Source organism: Buteo buteo, chromosome 9 (genome assembly GCF_964188355.1).
Source record: "Buteo buteo chromosome 9, bButBut1.hap1.1, whole genome shotgun sequence".
Lineage (NCBI taxonomy): Eukaryota > Metazoa > Chordata > Aves > Accipitriformes > Accipitridae > Buteo > Buteo buteo.
Window position 1 is genome coordinate 34938192 of NC_134179.1, and position 21878 is coordinate 34960069.

General features: G+C 44.2%; 1 protein-coding gene across 3 annotated transcripts in view; it reads right to left on the minus strand.

The window, feature by feature from the left end:
• Positions 1-3624, minus strand: part of GRM1 (glutamate metabotropic receptor 1) — a 191023-nt gene extending 187399 nt beyond the window's left edge. For 2 of the 3 annotated variants that reach the window (XM_075036820.1, XM_075036819.1), the window contains exon 1: positions 2862-3561. In XM_075036820.1, the coding sequence (XP_074892921.1) occupies positions 2862-3561 (700 nt within the window). Of the gene's footprint in view, positions 1-2861 lie in introns of all 3 variants that reach the window. The other variant, XM_075036818.1, reaches the window with a different exon arrangement.
• Positions 3625-21878: the final 18254 nt, after the last annotated feature.

A 21878-nucleotide genomic window follows, 5' to 3' on the forward strand; every position in this document is an offset into this window, starting at 1 on the left:
GACTTTATTTTCCTCATTCTCATGGCAAGCATAGGCTTCATGTTAAGAAACATGAGCACCAAACTGTGTGGTATTTATTTCTGATTTTCATTAAAGATATAACTGTGTAGCCTGGTATTGTTTGGGGCATTCAAATAACTCCAGCTCAAGTATAGGAGTAGAGGAAGGGTAAACAGAGGAGTTGGATAGTTCAGACTGTCTGAGAAAGGGTTCATCACCTCTGGGCAATTTCTGTGACCCCGAGGAGCAGGGCTGGCTGACACAGGTAGGCAGGCAGCTCAGTGGTCTCATTGCATCCTCTTGTGGTTGGGTGGCTACAAGAGCTGAGGATTGTCCATCGTCATGAGAATGAGGGGTCGGGTAGGAACTAAGCAGCTTTTCTGCTCTCAAGAGGTGACCAGACTGGATCTGGAGCACTCAGAAGGTGAAGCAACTAACTCCTTCACAGTGTCAACCTGTGCATTTCCTAGAAACATGCCCATTCCTCACAGTCCCTGCTGAAGTGATTCTCCGAGACAGGATATCCTAGAATTCCTCCCAGCACGTTTTGCAGCTCACCATAAAGACAGCGTAGAGGCCTATGAGTAAGTGTGGAGGAGGAATGTTTCTAACTACACTTTATCCCCATATTTCCAAACATAGCATGGATGGAGCAGCTCCTGTTCACGCAGACTATTATTCAGAGTGGCTTTGTGTTGTCTGCGAAGAATGATCCCACCTTTAACAAACCAGCAAGCAGATCTCTCATGGTGAATGCATGGCATTTGAAACAACAGAAATGTAACCATTCGCCCCAAAGCTCATGAATACAAATTTCACTTTAAATATATATATTAAAAAAAGGTCTTTGGATTCCACCCAACAACAATTAGGATGGGGTTAATAACTTGTCTTTCTGGAAAGAAACACAGAAGTTGAAGCTTGCTACATATTTCCGGTGGAATTTGTAGTTTGAATCTAACAATAAGGTATGGCAGATACAGATTAATAATGATTTTTATAAAGCAAATATGAATCTTGAGCGGCATAATCTGCAAAATCCTTGTGACGTTTCCTAAGAGGAGACTGTTGCCTTGTGGGGTAGAACTGATCTACTATTTTGAAAAGTATCACTTCAAAGTCTATAAAAATATCTTGCAACAAGCATCAGCCAGTAACATATTCATAAAAAAAGATATTTAATTAAAATTTCTCACAAGCAGTGACTGAAATTACTACTTAAATGATCTTTTAAAAATGAATGAACAAATAACCTTCATAAGCTGCTGTCTTTTCCAAAAGAGGTAAGTCCCACTAACGTTAATGAGAGTTACATCTACAGAGTGAGAGGGAGTGAGGAAGCAGGTCCCTTGAGGCAGCTCCTCAGGCACTGTGAGTTAGCATAGCTCCCCAAAGTGCCTTGGAGGGAGAGACAGCGATTTACATGAACAAAGAATTTATCGCTTTCATATTTATTTTTCACCCTGGCCTTCCACAAGATCTAATCATATCTGTCAGTGATAGAAAATTTTAATAGCTCATGGTCAACTCTTGCTAGCAGTTCCTTTTCTCCTCTGAACAGGGCATAAATGAACTGCAAATGTCAGGTCATTGCTTCCTGCTCTTGCTTCTTCCCCCCCGCCAAATTGCAGCACTTCCATGTTTTAGGTGTCCAGTTTAATCCAATTCACCTTTGAATGCTGTATATGCAGCTCTTCTCAGGGATCCATTTATTTATCCATCATAATATATGTTCTTAACTCTTTTTACTTAGTCATCTCTGTGAGAATGAAAGGTGTGGAGTCAGCTCAGTAACCAGAGGGAATCATAAATCAAATCCATACAAGAGATACAGTCAGATAAACAGAATAGCTGCAAAACTATAGCAATAATGTGGTCACATTTGCAATTTTGTACTTAAAAATCCCATTTTGAGGACCATAAGTGGACTATAGGAATGTCACAATAATAGGTCACAAGAGTTTGCTTTCTATCAAATGCAATTACTGCTGTCATTTGTGTTGGTCTGCCTAGCCTGGCTATAAACCAAAGTCTCCTTTTTAAAATACCCTTACTTTTGATATTTTGCTTTTGATATTTAAAATTAATAAAACCTGTTGACTATGAACAGATTGTACAGAGCAATATTTTTTACTATTTTTCAAGCTGCATGCTTGCCCAGACCTGCTGACAGACTAGCCACTGCCCTTTCTTTCTCATGGGACATGGCTTTGCAGGGGCTACCTGGACTGCAGAGGGATTTTCAGGTTTCTTTTTTCTGTGTTCGCAGTCCCAGAAAATGAGTTCACATGCAGCAAAGCCAGCAGCTAACCCAGGAGTCCCTGCCGAGCCATGACTCCGTTTTGCTCAGGCAGAAATGCCAAACTTCCCGTGATGGTAGCAGTGAAGCCTGTGAGTAAGACCTGCTCATCAGCCCCACAGACAACCTCCAGACTCCACCAGGGCACAGCCAGAGCTGCTATCAGCTCCAGACCTAGATGCTCACATCCATTATCTTTTATTTAGAGATACACGAACTGGTCTGTGTGTGAAGGAGGACAGGGAACAGGATTGCCAGGGAGATGCCTGATTTCTCACGGGCTTTCCTCTCCTGCTGAAACCCCTCCTGTTGCCCGCAGCCGCAGCGCCTGGGGTTGGGGGGGCTCCTCCGCGCTGGAGAAAACTGCATCCCCCCCCCAACACTTTTCCCCATTCACCTTACAGTCTCCCCAGGTGGGAGCAGCCAGCACTCTCAGGGAGAAGCCAGCTCCCCCGGGGTCCTGGCAGGTAACCCAGCCCCAGCACGTCCTTGCAGAGCCCCCACAGAGGGTGTGGGGCAGCTGGGGGCTCCCGGCAGGGGCAGTGGGCTGCCTCATACCTACCTTCCGTGTGGACGGCAGAGACGTAGGTCCAGTTGTAGCGCTTGACGATGTCGAGCATGGCCCTGGCTTGCAGTGTGTCGGAGGGGACCACTCTGAGGAAGTATTTGTACAGTGTTTTGTCGCTCAGGTCAATGCTGGTGGCAGAGTAAGCGATCTGGGGGATGTCGAAGAGCTGGAGCAGATTTTGGACTTGGATAGCAACCGAGCTGGAGCCAGGGCCGATGACCCCCGCAATGGGCTTTTTCACTCGGGTCTGGGGCTGGGACTGTGAGTCAGAAACACAGCGGGTGCCTCCATCCCTATCATCCCTGATGGAGATGAGGGAGTCCCGTATGAACTCGATGCTCTGCTCCAGGGCCACTGAGGAGTGCCAGCAGGAGTCTCGGATCTCACTGCCCAGGGTGATGTTAGGTAGCAGGACCGGGTCAGCATTAATTTTATCCAAAGTATGAAACATGGCTTCGACTCTCTGGATACCGTATTGCTCCCGGACTTCCCCACACTTCCTCTCGGGCACTTTCTCAGCTGGTGGCTGGTGATGAACAGAGAAGAGGGCCCCGATGATGACATCCCCATCCATCCGAGCCACTGACCGCTGCGAGGAGGCTGTGGAGAGAAGCACCTTCCGCCCGGCGCTCCTGGGCAGCACATCCATCTCCAGGAGCAGAGCAGGGAAAAAGACCAGCAGCACGCCAATCATTTTGTTGCACGATGTCATCCAGACCCAGGTTACTAATTTCATGGGCTCCTCTTGCCTGCACATGGTTTAAGGACATGTAGGAAATGGCATCTGCTTCGCCCCACCAGCACCCAAGTTGCTCCAAATACCACCACAGCAAAGTCTTACAGCATCGCTCTCGAAGGTGCCAAGGCAGCCGTAATCCTAGTGACATTTAACCTGGTGGCATAGAAATAGGGGATAAAACAGGCCAATCAGGAAATCGATGTCAAACCAGAGCTCGATAAAGCAATCCCGGACAGTTTGAGATGACTGCTTTCGCAAATGCCCAGGGCAATTTGCTTCGCTAAGCCTCTAGAAAGGAAGTTTCAAGAGGGATTAAAATAGGTATTTATTTGCCTTGACATACTATCACACGTACTCACATATGTTAAGCTTATATGATCCTTTTTGTATCTGCTTTTCATGCCAAGGCAGCTGTTTCCCGCACCTTCAGCCAGCACACACCTCCCCTCCGCCCCCGGGAAGTTTTGAAAGTTTCATGAGGTACTTAGCATATCAGAGAAGCGCCCTAGCCTGGCCCCAGCAGCCCCAGACCTGAAAGCAGGGTGACAAGTTCTTCTCTTCTTGCGTTCTGACTACCTGAAGGCATCTTTCTCAGCTGAGCAATCTTCTTTCCCAATACAGAAAGGGGGTGAAAAGAGACAGCGAGCAATCTGCCCTGCCAGCCATGGGAAATGTCATTTAAAGGTCAGCGAAGGGAGGAAGAAAGGAACCACTTCGCTGTTTAGATTAACTTTTCCGTATGGAGGGGGCAAAGCTGTAATTCAGCCAGGGACACACACATATGCAAGCGGGGGAAAAAATACATATTAGTTACTAAGGCAACCGCGGGCAAAGTCCTGATGTGCCTTACCGGCACGCCAGCCTTGCATGCAAGCTTGGGGCCGGGGGGGAAGGCGGCGAGCCCGGCGGCTGGCCTGGGAGGCTTGAAACGCCGTGCTGGAACCGGGGGTGGGCGGCGCGGCTGCCACCGCCGCCGCCCGGGGAGTCGGGAGCGCGGCCGGGCCGGGCCGGGCCGGGCCGGGTCCCTGTTGCACGGCGGCGCCGTCAGCACCCTGGACAGCGCGCGGGACGGCGCCTCGGACAGCGCCCGGGACAGGACCCTGGACAGCGCCCGGCAGCCGGGGCCACCGCCGGAGCGCGGGTCCCCGCCGCGGGAGCGCCGTCCCTTTGCCCCGCTGTCCCCCCCCGTGCCGTCGTCCCCCTGCCCCGCTGTCCCCCTGTCCCGGTACCCCGCTTGTCCCGGTGCCCCCGTCTCCCGTTGTCCCGGCTCCGCCAGCGAGCACCGCTGGGCGCTTCCCCCAAACTTCTGCCCTCCGCCCGGCGCTGCCGCCGCGGTCTCCCCGCAACGCACGCTCGCACACACACGCTCCCCGAGGCACGGAGACCGGCGGCGGCACGCACCGCCCCGGACCCGCCGCCTCTCCCCGTCCCTCCCCGGGTGCCGGGGCCGGTGGCGCGGCGCGGAGGGCTGGAGGCGGTGAGGGCGAAGGCGACGCTCCGAAGAGAGCCGCCGTCCTGGCCGTGCGTCCAGCCAGGCAGGCACAGCCGCCTGAAGTAGGGTCCCCCGGGCAGCCCCGGAGCCGGTCTCCCGAGTGGCTTTTGTCTGCCCCGCCTGCCCCGCCGGCAGCCCCGCGGCCGGGACCCGCCGTCCGTTTGGAGGGTCGCCCCTGAGACGTACCTGGCCGGGTGAGGCAGCGGCTCCCTGCCCGCTCGGAGCAGGCATTGCCGGCTCTCCGGCCGGCCCGAGCTGGCGCGCTGGCGGCGGGGCGACGGCTGTGGGCTGGGCGCTGGTGCCCTCTGTCTTCAGCACCGCTCCACCGCAAGGAAAAAAACAGGTCATCCCGGGCTCATCCATTATCTCATAGCGAAGGATCAGTCATTTTCTCCCCCCTCCTTAATTTCTTGGGCTATTGTCTTGCAAGCGAGCAAGGTAGCATCACCCGGCGCACGCTGCGGCTGCAGGGGAGGTGTTTGCTCTCACCTCCCGCAGCTCTTAATTCATCATCTTCTTGCCACAATTAGCAAGAGCGAGAGCAAAAGCAAGAGACTGCTGCTCAAAAGGGACCCAGACCACGCTCGGGAGACCCGAGGGACTGAAATGTGCCGGTCTGCCTCACGGACAGGGTTTCGCTATTAAAATAAATATTTATATTATAAAAAAAAAAGAAAAAAAAAACCCAGATACTGCAACAAGATAAATCACCTGTAAGGATAAAGGCATTGAGATTACAGTTTTCAGGTCAAGATGAATCTAAATGAAGCACGTGAGAGGCATGTCAGATTAAAATAATACCAGATTGAATAAGCATAATTCAGACGACCTGCTTGCATCTCTAACACAGGTCTCGGGTGTTTTACTTGACTGTATGAAAGTTAAAGTTAGATTACCTCCCCGCTGGGAACTCTATAGATATTTGCCCTACTTCTGAAAGAAAGAGGCAAGGACAAACATTTAACTATTGCTCCTTCAGAGAAGGGTTTGCAGTGAATGCTGCTTCAGGCGTGTCTTCTCCCTCTGTCAATATTTGCGCTTTTTTCACTGTCACACAGCTAGTTATTTGCCTGCGTTGTGTGTTTATCCACAAGGATATGGATAAATTATCACTTCATTATGGAAGACCCAGCCCAGGGGCTTGCTGGTGCTCAATTTCCCTGCAGGTCATGTTTCCTGAAGAGGGAGACGGGGGCTGAGGGTCTGCCTGTCCTCTGCCTCCGGGCATGAAGCTCCCCCAGAGCCCCACAGACCCAGCTCAAGGCAGCTCTGCCAGCACCAGACCTGGAAGGGCATCCCAATGTGCACGTGAAGGAGGAACAAATTCCCCTTCATGCATGCCTTAATAATTAAACTTTAGTCTCTGCCCTTGACACAACAAACCTGCAACATGGCAGCAAATGATTCCAATGGTTAAGTGAAAAGTTTGCTCCGCTGGCTCTGGCAGAGGAAGTGTTCGCAAATGCTCCCATTGGTTCCTCCCAACATTTAATACCCTGTAGCCTTCATCCCCTCCAACCTGGCACTCGCAAAGAGAGCAGGTCTTTCTGCTGAGGCTCATGCATGGCTGTCACACAGGCTTGTTCTCCCTCCTGTGATGGTCTGATTTTTGCTGAGACTGGAGAGCAGGTCACCAGGTCCTGATGCCCAGCCGTGGCTTCAGCTGCTGCCTCTCCAATCCCTGCAGCAGCAGATGGGAGCAGGTGAGAGCTGGCAGAGGTCTGGGACTTGTAAGAAGACACCTGGGACGTCAGGAGGTTTTTGGAAGGGCCTGGGCAAGGGGGCACTGGGACTGCAGGGGCTTCAAACTTCCCCAGTGGTCATGGGGTAACAAAGGCTTCCCCCATGGGGAAGCAGCACCCTGTGACCCTGCTGTCCTTGTCTCCCCAAAGAGGCCAGAGTCATCCCACTGCCTTCTGCCCATCTCCTACATATCCTAATCCTGCCCCTGACCACAGATCTAAAGCTTCACCCCTCAGAAACAGCCCATGACACAGTCCTACTGCCTTCCCAAATTTCTTAACACATGGGGTACCTTTATCATCTGGTAGCCATCCTTGGGGCACTGCACGGGACTGCATTTTTTGCAGAGATATGAGCTGCCATCAGACAAGCAGAAGATCAGGGCAAGAACAGAGCAGGGGCTGGAGCCCCAATGTTTGCTTTCCATGGGAAATTAGCTGGTGTTGAACATCTTTCCTTCCTGAAACAGAGGAAAAGTGAACAAATTTCAGTCTCCCATGAAACGCAATTTAAAAATCACTTGGAGGTTGATTGAAATATTCTATTTTGATGGCATCAAAAGTGTTTTGTTCTGTTTTCCGTTTAAACATTTTATACAGTGTAGCACAGTGTATCATTATTTTTACTTCAGATGAAATCAATCATCAGCTTAAAATGGAAGCTCTGTTCCAGTATTTTTTCAAAAGATTTTTTTAATTATTTTTTTTTTTTCCTACAACAGGCATGCTCTAGCTAAATGTTTCTATTTCACCAAAATGACCTCTTTCAACACAAAATCTTCTATGGGAAAAGTTCTGGTCAGCTGTAATGAGAGAGGCCAGTGTACTGTGGAGAACAGTTTGAAAGGGAGGGTGGTTTGGAACAGCAAAGACTGAAGCTTGGAAACCTGGTTTACTGAGATCCCACTTTTGGTTTCCCAAACACGGCTTCTCCCTCCTCTACTTCCTACCAAGAGAGAAAAGTCAGATTGACTGTCTAGTTGTGCAGACTCTCTGGCTAAATTATTGGGGAGATTTAAAGCTATTTGCAAGGATCAATGCTGCTAAAATTATACAATTTTATTCTGCCTTGGAAACAAGTAGAAAGCTCATGTGTTCTTGTCTGAAGTCAGTTAAAACATATACCAGCTATTTAAAAAATTATCAATAGTTCTTTCTATTCCGATCACTCAGCTGTTTTCCTCTCATGATTTACAAAAGCCACCTACTATATATAAACAGCGTGCATGCAAAACATGCATAGGTAGCCTTCTGTAGTAGATACTGAAATGTTTGGCCATGAACGAGGATTTAGAGTCATCTCATCATCTAGCAGGGCTCGTTCAGTCAAAACAGGGCTTTTAATCTTCCTAACATATTCAACATATTTTCTCCTTTTCTCTTAGCAAAGCAAATGTTTCTCACAGGTTTTCATTTAAAATATGTGCCAGCTACAACATCATTCTCACCCTCTTTCTTATATTTAATCTCTTAAGTCATTCTGTCTGTTAAGAAACAAACAAACAAACAGCATTTTTAACAGTTTTGATTACTTACTCTTGCTGCAGACGCTAGGAAATGAACATTAATGGATCAATGTTGGTATATATGGAGCTTCATAAAGGTCTGATTGCTCAGCTGTTCCTTGTACTAGTAGATCCAATAAAATTAAATAGGATTAACCCATGAAATTTAGGCCTCACTTCTGCGATACTTAGAAACTAGCAATAGCTTCTACACAAAGCTATGACTATATGGGGTTACTCTCCTCTGCTCTTTTTTTTTGACAGGCATAGACATCCTTTGACCACAAGGATCCCCAGAAATTTGAAAGCTTCCATTGCTAATCATCAAAAAGCTTCTTGTCCCCTGTCTGAAGTCACAGCATCTTGAGCGTATTTTACAGGCTTAGGAGATTTCACATCCTTTTAAAATAACCAAAATCCCTCCTCAGAGATTTAGTCAGGAGGGAACTGTCTGCTTGGTTATGATTTCAAATGTATTTCAAATAAGTATGAGATCCAAATCAATGCAAAATTCAGCTTTTGGGGATGTCTTGCAAATTTTTGATACTCTCTAAGGAGTATAGACTCCATGAAGTGATGAACAGACTAGATTTATTCAGCTGTTCAGCAGTTTCCATCTCTGGCTAGCAGAGCTGTTAATAAGTTAAGATTAAGTCTTTCTACATTTTAAAATAAGTAACTGATTGCTTTTATAACACCATATTAAAAAACTCTCAGCAGAAGTGCTTTATGCCAGCTGTTAAGGAAAGACACTGGAAGAGCATGCTGCAGAAGAGAAAGGGCCTGGCCCCTCCTCAAGGGAAACTCATCTCACAAATGGTTTCTTTGCCACAAACCCATGCTGCCCAAGCAATGACATGCAATAGCCAAAAGCACCTGGTTTCCCTTCATTGCAGAAAGGGCACATGTATCAAAGCACAGAGGTTTCCCGGGCATCCGCTCTTGTGAAACCCAATGACAAATTTTGGTGCTCTGATGGCCATGGAGATGCTCCCAAAGAGTGCATGAGAAGTCAGCTGAATGTCTCCTTTGCTAAACAATATGACTATTCGGTCCTGGATAATGTTATCAACCATTCCTGTATTTATTTATTTCTTAACTGCAAAAACGTACTTAGGGTGCCCTCTAGGCCAAAATGCTACACAATATTTACAACATGCTCTTACACACACCAATTCCACCCAGCTCGATTAATTTTGATAAAACTCTCTTGCCCTGAAATCCCTTGATTTCCCTGAAATCATCCCCTAAGAAGCAACCTGAGTAAATACATAAATCTGTGCTGGGCCTTGCATACCAACAAGCTTACGCTACGTCAGGCCAAAAAGAAAAGTGCATTTCAAAGTCAGAGGCCCACAGTTTCTGAGCTTCAGACTCTCAGTTTAAAATCCACAGACTTCTAATTTAATTTGGAAATGTCAGTCTGAATCACTCTGGCTGAACTTGCCAGACAGGGACTTAAGTGTAAAGAAAGAGGCTGTATCTTGGATATATGGAATTTAATACAGATTAACTAGAGAGGTCTCCTTAATTAGATTGTAACTAACAAACAGGACAAGGAATTAAACTAGAAGTCACTGTATCCTATGGAGAAAGATTTGGTACTCTGTTTGTGGGAAATATGGCAGCTAAAGCATCTGCTAGCCAGAATTTTCTAGTGATTTTCAAGGACAGCTCTGTGTAAAGCCATGATCATGGCAGGAAGCCAGTCTGGTACCACAGAACACTGCTAACACCTACAGATGGAAGGGAAGTCCTTGCTGTGTAGATGAGGGGAAGGTATTCCCGCTCCCTCCCACCATCTCAGCTTTCAGGCTGGAGCTGTGGGTCAGTAAGCCCTTACGCTGCAAATTTCAGTTAGAAAAAGAACAAGTAACTCCAAAAGATTGAAAGTCTGCTCTCAGACTGTACTAGGAAACAACATCTCTGCACCACTCAGAGGGAAACCTGCAAGCACCTAGTCATTTCTGAAATTTCCCCAATGACTACAGTTAGCAGTGAAGAAAACAGCTCTGTATTTCCTGGCTGTTATCTGCATCCTTCATTTCACCACATATTCCCCTTCTAGATGTTTTGTACAACAAAAAGAAGAAAAAAAGTCATATTAAAAGTCACAAACATCAGAGACGGAAAAGGTTAGCGGTCTTTCCAAAATGGGAATATTTTACACATGACTAAAGAATCAATGGAGGTTTTACAAATATCAGTTTAGCAATCAAACCATGTATAACAAATATCTGGCACATTTTAAAGTTTTCCAATGCTCAAAAAAAAAAGCCCAAATTAATGGATCAGAAGTGTAACCTATGCTGAATACCCCACAATGTTACTTTTCCCATTTACAGTCTATTGCTGTTTATGTAACACTGTATACAGGATATTTTATCAGCTTCCATAAATACCTATTTTTGAAGTCTATAATAGCAAATAAAGAATAGAAGAATGGAATACCTTAAAGATTACTAGGATTTTGTGGTGACCTTGAACTGAAATGGTCTTGTTTTCTACCTTGCACCTTCTTTATGTGTTTTCATTTGTTCAGGATGGATGGAAAGGATGCCTTAAAATCACTGCCATGAGACTGGTTGGTTTTTATTCACTTTGCTCTCACTATACATGGGTGCAAATGAATTCAGAGATGTCAAGTAGGGGAACTTCAGGCCTATTCTAGTTTCACAATCATCATTTTGACTATTTTTCTAAGTGTGGGTAATGTGACAGAATAGCACATCATTGTGTGGTTAATAAAATATTGGAAGACGCAAGTTTTAAAGGGGTTTAGAAGAACAGATACATCTCAAAGTGGAGCTGTGGTTTGAGATACATTGAGCTGCAGAGATGTGCATGAGCGAATTCAAAGGGTTTGAGGTGCCATGGCTTTGTCCTTTTTCAGATTTTATTGGTCTTGCCTGGATTATAAAGTGTATAAGCACTATGGACTGAGCAAAGTGAGAGAATGGGTGTATAAAATGAAGGAAACTTGGTCTAGATTCATATTATGCTGAATGAGAGATAAAGAGGTATCAGCAATGCTCTGTATCCTGTAAATAGCTGTAGAAAAACACTCCACACTGAAAAGGGAAAAAGGGAACAGATATAAATTTTTATAACACCGCTTACATATTTCTAGCTGTGCAGTTTACAAACTTTTCATGCTTTCTTCTGAACCCAATGGTTCAGTCAAGGAAACGTGACATAAAATACTAGGTAATACTGTGTTTATTCTTAATACATAGCTATTAGATAAAGCAAGACATACAGAATAAGAATCTGATGCTCAGAAATGACATAAGGATACGGTGTACAAACTTTGCTCCTCTAATTATTTGCAAGTGGCTTGATATATTTGCTCAAAAACTTGATACACAAAGAACCACACCTACAAAATGAGAGGCTAGTTCAGAGCATTCAAAACAATAGTTCTCACCAAGTGTTTGCACATGTTCTGATGTCTTCTGTACTACAAGAACAAGAACAGTATCGCAGTATAGAATCATAGAATCATTTAGGTTGGAAAAGACCCTTAAGATCATCTAGTCCAACCATCAACCATGCCCACTAAACTACATCCTGAAGTGCCTTGTCTATGCACTTTTTGAATACCTCCAGGGATGGTGACTCAACCACTTCCCTGGGCAGCCTGTTCCAATGCCTGTCAACCCTTTCAGTAAAGAATTTTTTCCTAATATCCAACCTAAACCTCCCCTGCCGCAATTTGAAGCCATTTCCTCCATCCTATCTCCAGCCACCTGACAGAAGAGACCAGCACCCACCTCACTACAACCTCCTTTCAGGTAGTTGTAGAGAGCGATAAGGTCTCCCCTCAGCCTCCTCTTCTCCAGACTAAACAACCCCAGTTCCCTCAGCTGCTCTTCATAAGACTTGTGCTCCAGACCCCTCACCAACTTGGTTGCCCTTCTCTGGACACGCTCCAGCACCTCAATGTCTTTCCTGTAGTGAGGGGCCCAAAACTGAACACAGCACTCGAGGTGCGGCCTCACCAGTGCCCAGTACAGGGGGACGATCACCTCCCTGCTCCTGCTGGCCACACTATTTCTGACACAGGCCAGGATGCCATTGGCCTTCTTGGCCACCTGGGCACACTGCTGGCTCATATTCAGCCGGCTGTCAACCAGCACCCCCAGATCCTTTTCCACCAGGCAGCTTTCCAACCACTCTTCCCCAAGCCTGTAGCGCTGCGTGGGGTTGCTGTGACCCAAGTGCAGGACCCGGCACTTGGCCTTGTTGAACTTCATACGATTGGCCTCAGCCCATTGATCCAGCCTGTCCAGGTCCCTCTGTAGAGCCTTCCTACCCTCGAGCAGATCAACACTCCCTCCCATTTTGGTGTCATCTGCAAACTTGCTGAAGGTGCACTCGATCCCCTCACCCAGATCATTGATAAAGATATTAAACAGAACTGGCCCCAATACTGAGCCCTGGGGAACACCACTTGGCAAGTACATATGTTCCTTTTAAGTACTTCTTTTATTTATAGTTCTCATGAGGAATTGCCTTGATAACTGAATTTGCACACAGACTTTATCATTTTGACTTTCTATCCAGGCAAAGCATTACTGGAAGCATTTCATTACTTCAGGATCTATTAGAGTCATTGTTATAAGTCTCTTTCCTCTCACTTCCCTGACGGTATGCTGCTGTGGTTTTGGTGACACATTAATTGCTTTTCCTGTGTGATTTCCTTCTGGTGAAGTGGCTGCGCTGTCTCACTGGCCCACTGCCATTGCAGGGATGCCGAGACTTTGATCCTCACCTGGGGTGCCTTGCTTCTCAGCCACTAGCTATAACTGGCTGGTCCTTAGGGTGTTTCAAATCCCAGTTCCTCCAGAATCAGACTTTCTTACTCTTGTCCAGCTATGCAACTCGACTTGACTGGATTTATCACAAGAATTGTCTTTATTAAGACAGGAAAACAAACATTAAGCATAACACCACCACTGGGGATGAAATGGCTGAGGTCCAGCTGATCCAGCAGCCTGAATTCATTGACTGTGAATGCTGGTCCCCAGTAAGTATATTCAAATGCTTCCTATCTTGCATTTCCATCAGCTGTTTGTCTTTTGCCACCCATTCTCTAACTAGGCAATACTTCATTTATACTTCCAGTCCATGTAGGATTAATGGCTCATATTTGGTTCATGCATTAGATCACAGAGCTTCAGACATCATACTTGGATGTTTGCTCCTCTGCGTATCTTCCTTATATGTTGTTAATAGTTTTTTGGCTCTTGCTGAGCAAAACATAGTTATAAGACACTAACAGATCCTGATTTTCTATAAACATTGGAGTAACAATGTTCTGAAATACCAGACCCTCTCATATGTTTTGCATTGGACATTAAGAAAAGGGCTGCACCTAAAAAAAATCAGTTTCTTTAAAAAATCTTACTTACTATCTGTAGCCATGGGGTTGAACTGAAAATGATCAAAAAGGAAGGCCAGAAGCAGTGAACAAAACCCAAAGAGAAGAACCTCACATGGTCTTAATTAAAGTTATCTAAGGAAATAAAGCCAGTGTGTTTACTGCACCTACTGCCTCCACAGCCCCCCCAACAAAATACCAAAAACTATTCAGTCTGCAACTGGGGAAAAGAAAAACACTGAAATTTGAGAAAGTCTTGAAGATAAATACATTTGTTCAAGTTTTTGAAGGTCAGTAGTTGACTAGAAGAAGTAGACCTACATAAATACCTACCCTGGGAGAGTGAAATAACCAGCAGTGGCAACCAGGCGCCCAGCCAACACAGCTCTGGGCCAGCCGCAGAACGGTGCATCCCTGCCCTGGGGAGCTACAGCTGGGTACTCAAGAGAGGCAATTTTCAGAGGCAGAGGATGGAGCGATCATTAGGCAGACTGATGATATGTGCGTGATTACTAGGGCTGGGTAGGAGAGTGGGGTCCTCATGGAGCCACTAATCCCCTCAGGTCTGTAAATCGCATGTACGGATTATTAATTGTAACTCACAAGGTGATTCTTGAAACTTGATTAGCAATGAATGGATGAAGGGACAGGAAGAATACATGGCTGATATGCTCTGTCATCATACTGTAAATAAAGTGCATAGGCAATCAACACTTGCTTCACTGTATGAAGGGAACTCACTTAAGGGAAAATTTCTAAATAGCAGTCAGTTGTATTCTTTAGAGAATATCTGCGTATTCACGATGATGAATTTAAAACAAAGTGTCCTTGTGGTTTTCAAATTATCTGTACAAGCCTGTTGTATAAGCACATACTAAATTCATGGCATAGCCTTTTATTTTTATTCTAGAGGACATTTTCTTGATAACTATAGCATGTGCTTGTTTTTATACCATATGCTTGTTTTTGTTTTTGTTTTCCTTTTTCTTGGCAACAGATTCTAAAAAGACTCTTTTTCATCATCATTGAACTTTTTCTTTAGCTGCAAACCACAAGTCCCCAATAAATTACCCCAAACCAGCTCAATTGATTTGACAGCTGCTGTCACTACAGTAATAAGCAGCTATTGATTTCCACATCTTTATTTAAATTCAACAGACACTTGTTAGTGCTGCGTATAAACATCTTAATTCCTATTATGTTTCTGATTTCTAAATGGTACCTGCACTTAGATTGTCTTCTTTGCCTTGTGTTCAAACCTCAGGAAACTGGCTTTTTCAAATCTATTATTAGATTTCTCAGCCTAATTGAACATCTTATGTCCTAGCTGGTTTTTATTTTTCTCTAAATTCCAACCACTGTCAACAGAGGAAGCAAATTTGCACATTGTTCTTTCTTCTTACTCTCCTTTACCAGACAATGTAGTATGCACCACTCAAGTCATTTATGCAACATTTTCACCCAATTTTCTAAATAATTCTAAAATTTGAATGTTCAACCTAGATCTACATGAAAAGTTTCCCCATTTGCTTTCATTTTGTGGCTACGTGAAAACAGACTGATGACACATGTGTGGAACATAATCCAAAGAGTACTTGGACATATGCTTAACTTCACTCTCATTTAACACAGATTTAAGTTTGTGCCCTCACAGTTTTCTTTTTAGAAACTGAAGAGGGTAAGGAGAGGAATTCGGGGGTATGTGGTGAGAAGACTGCCTTTAGCTTCAGTTGTCTAGTTCATTTTTCATTTTGTTTATTCATTTCTAATTCAGTAAAAGCCTCATGAATAAATAAATAAATAAAGGTCTGCCCAGTAAACATTCAGAGGAACTACTATTCCATGAAGGGAGCACCACGTATGTTTTCCATGCATCACAGCTATGCTTTCCACCCGTGTATACACTTTCTAGTTCAAGACCCCCACAGTTGAGGAGAGAGGCATCCTGGCTGCAAGGAAGACCTGATGCAGCAAGACCAGATTTCACACTGGCTCCTTGAGGTTGCAGGGTACATATAAGAGTGTGGAAGACCTCTAAGGGGTGTTAGAAAAGAGTGTCCTAACATTTCACAGTTGTAAACTGTACTTTTTAGGATGCTGAGATTAAACTGCCTTACTTCTTTGCCCATTTTAACTGTCTTGGTTGGAGATATGAAATGTGGGTGAGAGGAAGCTGTTATTCAGTTTGGTGCTATTTTTAATTTTATAGTGTAGATAATGTATTCAGAAACCTTTTCTTTGAAGGCAATCTGCGTTCAGGGCTGTTAAAGAGTATCACATCTTTATATAGTTTATGGGATAATTTTGATTAGATGCAGTTCTTACTCTGTGGACAGAAGCATATAATACCTATAATAATTATGGTAATTGTATATCAGAAGTTGGCTATTCAGGAGAAAGCTATTTGTTTAGCATATAATACTTTAGGGCTTTGAGATAGGGAAGTGTCTCCATTTGAAGAATAAACAATAAAGAACATTTTAGAGCAGATTGTCCTTTGTGTTACTTTACATCACACGTACCTTAATGATCACTCAGATTGAAGTTATCTTGCTCCAAACAACATTAGCTTCACCAGAATCCCTCAGAAATGCACGGCACAAATGGGGAGGAATCAGCTTGGCTCTTCAGTGAACCGCTTTGCTTGTGCAGAAGCAGATGTGGAAGGCACGTATTGCCTGGGAAAGGTGGCACTGAAAAGTCAAACCACACCAAACTCTCATCAGGCACACCAAACCCAAGCTCAAAAAACTTCAGCTGGGCCCAGTCAGGCAGAACTGGAAAATGTGACTGCCTGGACAAGACCCTTCTAGGAAAGCTCTCAAGTCGCAAGAAGCTGGGACAAAAGATCTGTGAGGGTTTGCTTGGTGCAGACACTACCCCTTTTTTCCCATCTCAAACAATGGTGTTTATTTGGCTTAAGAACAAGGAGCAAAATTTCGAAACAACACCAGCAGCTCCAGATAATTCTTCCAGAGTTAGCAAGGTAGCAAAGCAAAACAAAACTCGGCATTCAGGGTTAAATCAGTTCTGGTGGGTAACTTATAAATAACGGTCTGTGGCTGGTTCTCTGAAAATAACTTAGCCTTTCTTGTGTTACCAGAGCTGTGTATCTTCAGGTGTTCTGACACCACACTCATTAATGATGCACTGACCAGTGGGGAATCTCGCCTGACCCTTCTCTCTTCATTGGACCCCAGCAGCAGCTGTGCACAGCACTGCCACTTTTCTAAGCATTTGGGTTAAAACTGGATATCATGGGTATTTCCCACCAGGTTAATCTTTTCTGGAAGACTTCTTGACAAATGCCGTTTTCAAGTACAGGAGAAAGGAAAAACCGTCCTTGGCCTGTGGTAGAAGCATCCTCATTGCTCTGCTTGTGGAGCAGAAATCGTTGGGTTCCCAGGGCGCCGGTGGCAGCCGGGGAGGGGGGGAAGAGGGGGTGTCCATGGGGGTCCATCGGGGCAGGGCCTGGCAGGGACAGTCAGGGCTGATGGTGCCCCCCAGGGCCCTGACAGAAATACACCGACTCATGCTTTGGGCAGGAGCCAGAACTGTTGCAATTTGGGATAAGCCATAAACAAGATGCTTAGCAAGCCGAAAGATAAGCATCCCTTGTTTTGCTGATATCTCTACACACAACATCGTAGTATTGTTATTTATATCCTGTAACATCTTAATCATTTATCCCTTTCCATCTGTGCTGCAGACCCAGGACTTCATCTATTAGGAATATCTGCAAGTCTGTAAGCATCCTAGGAGAATATTTTCTGCAATGTTTTTGTATTCTGTTCCTATTGCCTAGAGAAGCAAACTGAAGTTAATGAAAAGTAATACTTTGTTGGAAAACAAGAAAAGATTTATTTTGCTCTGACCCTGTTACCTTCTCTCACAGTCATTTTTCAAATAAAAGCCTCTTCTCCCATCTCTTTGCACCTCCCAATTACCTCCTTAATTAAAAAAGTTTATTTTTGCTCAAACAGGGTTGCAAGATGCAATATTTCATTGTTTATTGTGTGACAAGATGGTTTTTTTCCCTGAGACCGTGTTCAGTGAGGCACAGTCATTTCTGCTGATTCATTTCCCCAGCCAAAGAAGGTGGATGCTACCAACCCCAGCTAAGAAGCATGACCAGTCCTGTGGTACACAGATGGGACACAATGTAGGAAAATGCCTTAGAACAAAACAAGTCAAAAAGAAAACCCCTCAGAGCATTGAAAGCAGGAGGGAGATCGGATTGAAGCATGGTTTATTATTGAATTTATGTACAGACTTTGTAACTGTAGTGCTACATAACAGATTATGTAGCTACCCTGGTGAGAGTATAGTAGACATGGAATTATTTTTTGTTATTATTTTACAGCTAGAACACAATACATGCAGCTTGGTTTAGTTGCATGGAAAAAGGTAAAGTAGACACTAATGAAAAGAAAGTATCTACAGATATTAGAAATTAAAGAAAAATATTAAAATTCAATTAAAAATTTGTGTAATTGGTAAAGGTGACTAAGTATAGAAGTACCAAAATAAAGTACTTAAATTGCTTGCACCACTTGTGTTGGTTATAAACCAGGAACTGCTCATTTACTCAGGCCATTCCATCAGTCCCCACTAGGTAGCACGTAGAAGAACAAAACCAAACACGCATTTGGTGCCTCAAACCAACTTCTCATTGTTCATCAATCATTGCGTTTCTAAGTTTTAGGCCAAAGACATGCAAAAATATAGTGTGATTAATAAAAGTATAGGTTTATGCATTATTGGAAGTACAATGACATTAATATCCAGACAAAATATTCTTTCTCATTAGTTAAGGTTGCCGCCTTAGCGAGTTAATGCCCCAGGCCAAAACAAAAGGTCAGCTCAGGGATACTTCAGGCTCCTCTCTACTAGAGACTTGCTCGAGGCATCCACAGTGCCCCAGGCGGCTGGGGGGCTACAGGCTTCTGGTCTCTTAACATTTCTCCCTGAACAGCAGCATCAGCCTCGTACTACCACACTGGGGCCTCTCCTGCCGCACATTTACTGTGCCTTTCAGAGAAAAGTTACGAGAGACCAGATCCCACGGCATTAGCAGCACAAAGCAGCCGGTTCTGCCGTCCAGCCGAGAACCGCCTCGCTGCAATTCCCTTGTGCCGTAGGTGCCGTGTAGTATCCTGCTACTTCATACGCTGCAGATGGAAATATCCCTACGTCTTCTACCAGCAATGCTGTCTGGCACTAACAACATCCAGATAAGGTGTAACTACCCTGAAGCACCGGGTAGTTTGGGGTATCTCCTCGGCTGTTTCGTGCACTGTGCCATCCGTGATTCAGCACTGCCTGCTCCGAACCAGAACAAATGCTGGGCAATGCAGAGTACACGTCCTAACCCCATGCAAAACCAGGTGCTTTTTCTGAGTCAGTGTAATAATCCAGGCAGGCTCAAAGGTGAATTTTGGACAGATAATTAAATATAACAATCTGCTAAAGAGAATGATTATTAATCTTCTGCCATGAAGCTACATCAGTCTTTATGAACTAATTTTAACCTCAAACCTTGTTAAATTTGAAGAAAACATCTTCAGAGGCAGATTTTCATCTGTGTTAATTAAATACATTGGTTTGTGGCTTGAGTACTGCAGATCTTTCTGTACTTTTTATAACTCAAGGAAATAACAACCCCGACAAAGTTCATATTTTCTTTGACAGAAAATACAGAGACTGCTTCTCACTTCTTTATGAGGAAAGTGGCTGAAAGAAAATTGTCCGAGAAGACTGCGCATTTTTGTTTCAATTTCACTTTGAATTTCCTTTTTATCCATATTGCAGACCACAGATAAGAACTTTGCACAAAGAATTTTTGATTGGCTTAATTTTTGTAATAGTCAGCTATGAAATGAAATCTTCTCTTGCCAGAGTGTGAAAATAAAGATTTTTCGCCACCGAGAAAAGTATCTCTAACAGATAATATCCAAAATATCTCTCTGTCGTGCCCTTCAGCTCTCCTCCAAACCTCTCTGCCGTGTATTATTTTATAAACATCTATCTTTTGAGCCTAAATTTCCAAATGTTTTTAGTGATTTTATAATAAACATTTTATTTACTTACTTCCAGTTTTATTAGAGGACTTGCTTTTTCTCAGGAACTGCAAACTTTTCCTTTATGCATTTTTGCTTTGTAAAAAAAAAAAGGCTCATAAAAGAAATATTAAAGCAATGAAAACACCTTAGTTAGGTATATATTTAAATAACTCCAAGAACTGGATTCCAAATCCTACATAGTAACTCTAGACGATGTCCTAGATGCAATGACATGGTTATTTTTTTTTTCTGCCCTATATTTAGATAGTCTTTTTAACTGTCCTTTCCTCTTGGAAAAAGGGAGATGGGCTTAACTCCCACCAGTGTCTGATCAGCTGCTACTGTCGGTCCTGAGGTCAGGTGTATCACCTGGTTTTCACAAAACCAGCACGTAGCTCAGCTGAGCGGCAGATGGACAAGGGTGTATAAGAATTGTGCATACACGTGAGCTGAGACAGATGGCCTGAAGAGTGTTATTCCATGGGGTGCAGACAGATTCCTACCAGGAGATGCTGTGTTAGGAGGCAGAAGGGCACAAGTGATACACTGAACTTCGCTGTTTTGAAGAAACAGAAGTGAAGCCCTGAAGAAGTGAAAAAAGAGAGGCTTGCCATCCCGTGGCTCCATGGTATTGTTCCTTGTGTGCCGGAGAGTTAGCCTACTGGCTTACATGATTGCTTTTGGCACACAAAAATACTCTGCTCTTTGCAGCTCTCTGAAAAATATTTTAATCTTCTGCTCCTTTGCCTGAAGCAGTATTATGCACTGTGGATGGTAGCAATTATATGACACCACCTGAAAGTCCCACTACGATAGCTGAACTATTTTAAAACGCCAAACACTAAGGAAGTTGGGTAGAGCTGAACCTACGAACACGATTTCCAACGAGGGCACAGAATGCTGACCATGAGTTTATTAATCTGGAATAGACTGGAGCCATATTATGCCTCCATTGGGGTCCACCTTTTTATTTCTATCATACGGTGATTTTTATCTATAGAACTCAAAAGGTTTTTCCTACTAGTTAGCTAACCAATTAACACAGTGAGTGGTTTTCTACCTAGTTTGCTGAGGCACACAGATGCTCAGTTAGCTCTTCAGCATAACATACAATCATTGTAGTCCACACAGTATAGCCTATCTGCCCTCAGATTTATTCTTTTGCTGCAACCATCCACATTTCCTGCCACCAGAACCAATTTGGAGACAAATACAATTTTGATTTTCTTTAGAAAACTTCTGCTTGCCTTTGCAACTACAATATTCATGGAAAGGACTCTAAAACATCACGACTGACACACTGTTTTCTCTGCTCCATCCTCCCTCAAGAAAGAAACCTTTTGCAAAGTAGCAGGTCTCCTGCTTTTATTTGCTTACACTTTCTGGGATTTAGGAGTTGCTACTGAGAGCAAAAGGGAATTTTTATCCATAGGCAAGGGAGGTCATGTTCTCAAGTGTGGTCAAAAAAACCACACGGTCTCGTTTTATGTCATATTCTCTTCTCCTTATACTCTTCCTTCCTATTTTGTTAAATGACAATTGTCTTCTTTCATGCATTCAAGTTCTTTAGAATGGGAGGGAAATTACTAGGTACTAATCACTAGGATCCTTAGTCATTAGCTGCTGAATAGAAACGGGCATTCTTCCACCTGCTCTTGACCCTTATTTCAAAACACATCTCATTTATCCTGAGAACTAAGGAAGGTATTTCCTACAGAATGGGGGTGAGAGAAAAAGAGAGGCTCAGAGAGAAATCATTATGCAGAACAGGCACCCTCCTGGTGCCATTGTATTTTCCCCTCTTCTGAAAGCAGAAAGGTTCCTTTCTTGCTTACTAATTTTTATGACATCCAGATGAGAAAATAAAGTTCACTTTCAGAAGTGCTTTACATTAGAAGTTTTAAAAACCCACCATCACTGCCCAAGAGAGCACAAATCCCAACCCTGCAGAGGAAATCATTAAATAGAAAACATGTACAATACAGAAATACAGAAGTTAACTAAAAGACAAGGACAAGAGGTTCACAGCCCTTAGTCTGTGAACAGAGCTTGCTGAAGCATGGATTGTTGTCTGCTATCTCTATATGG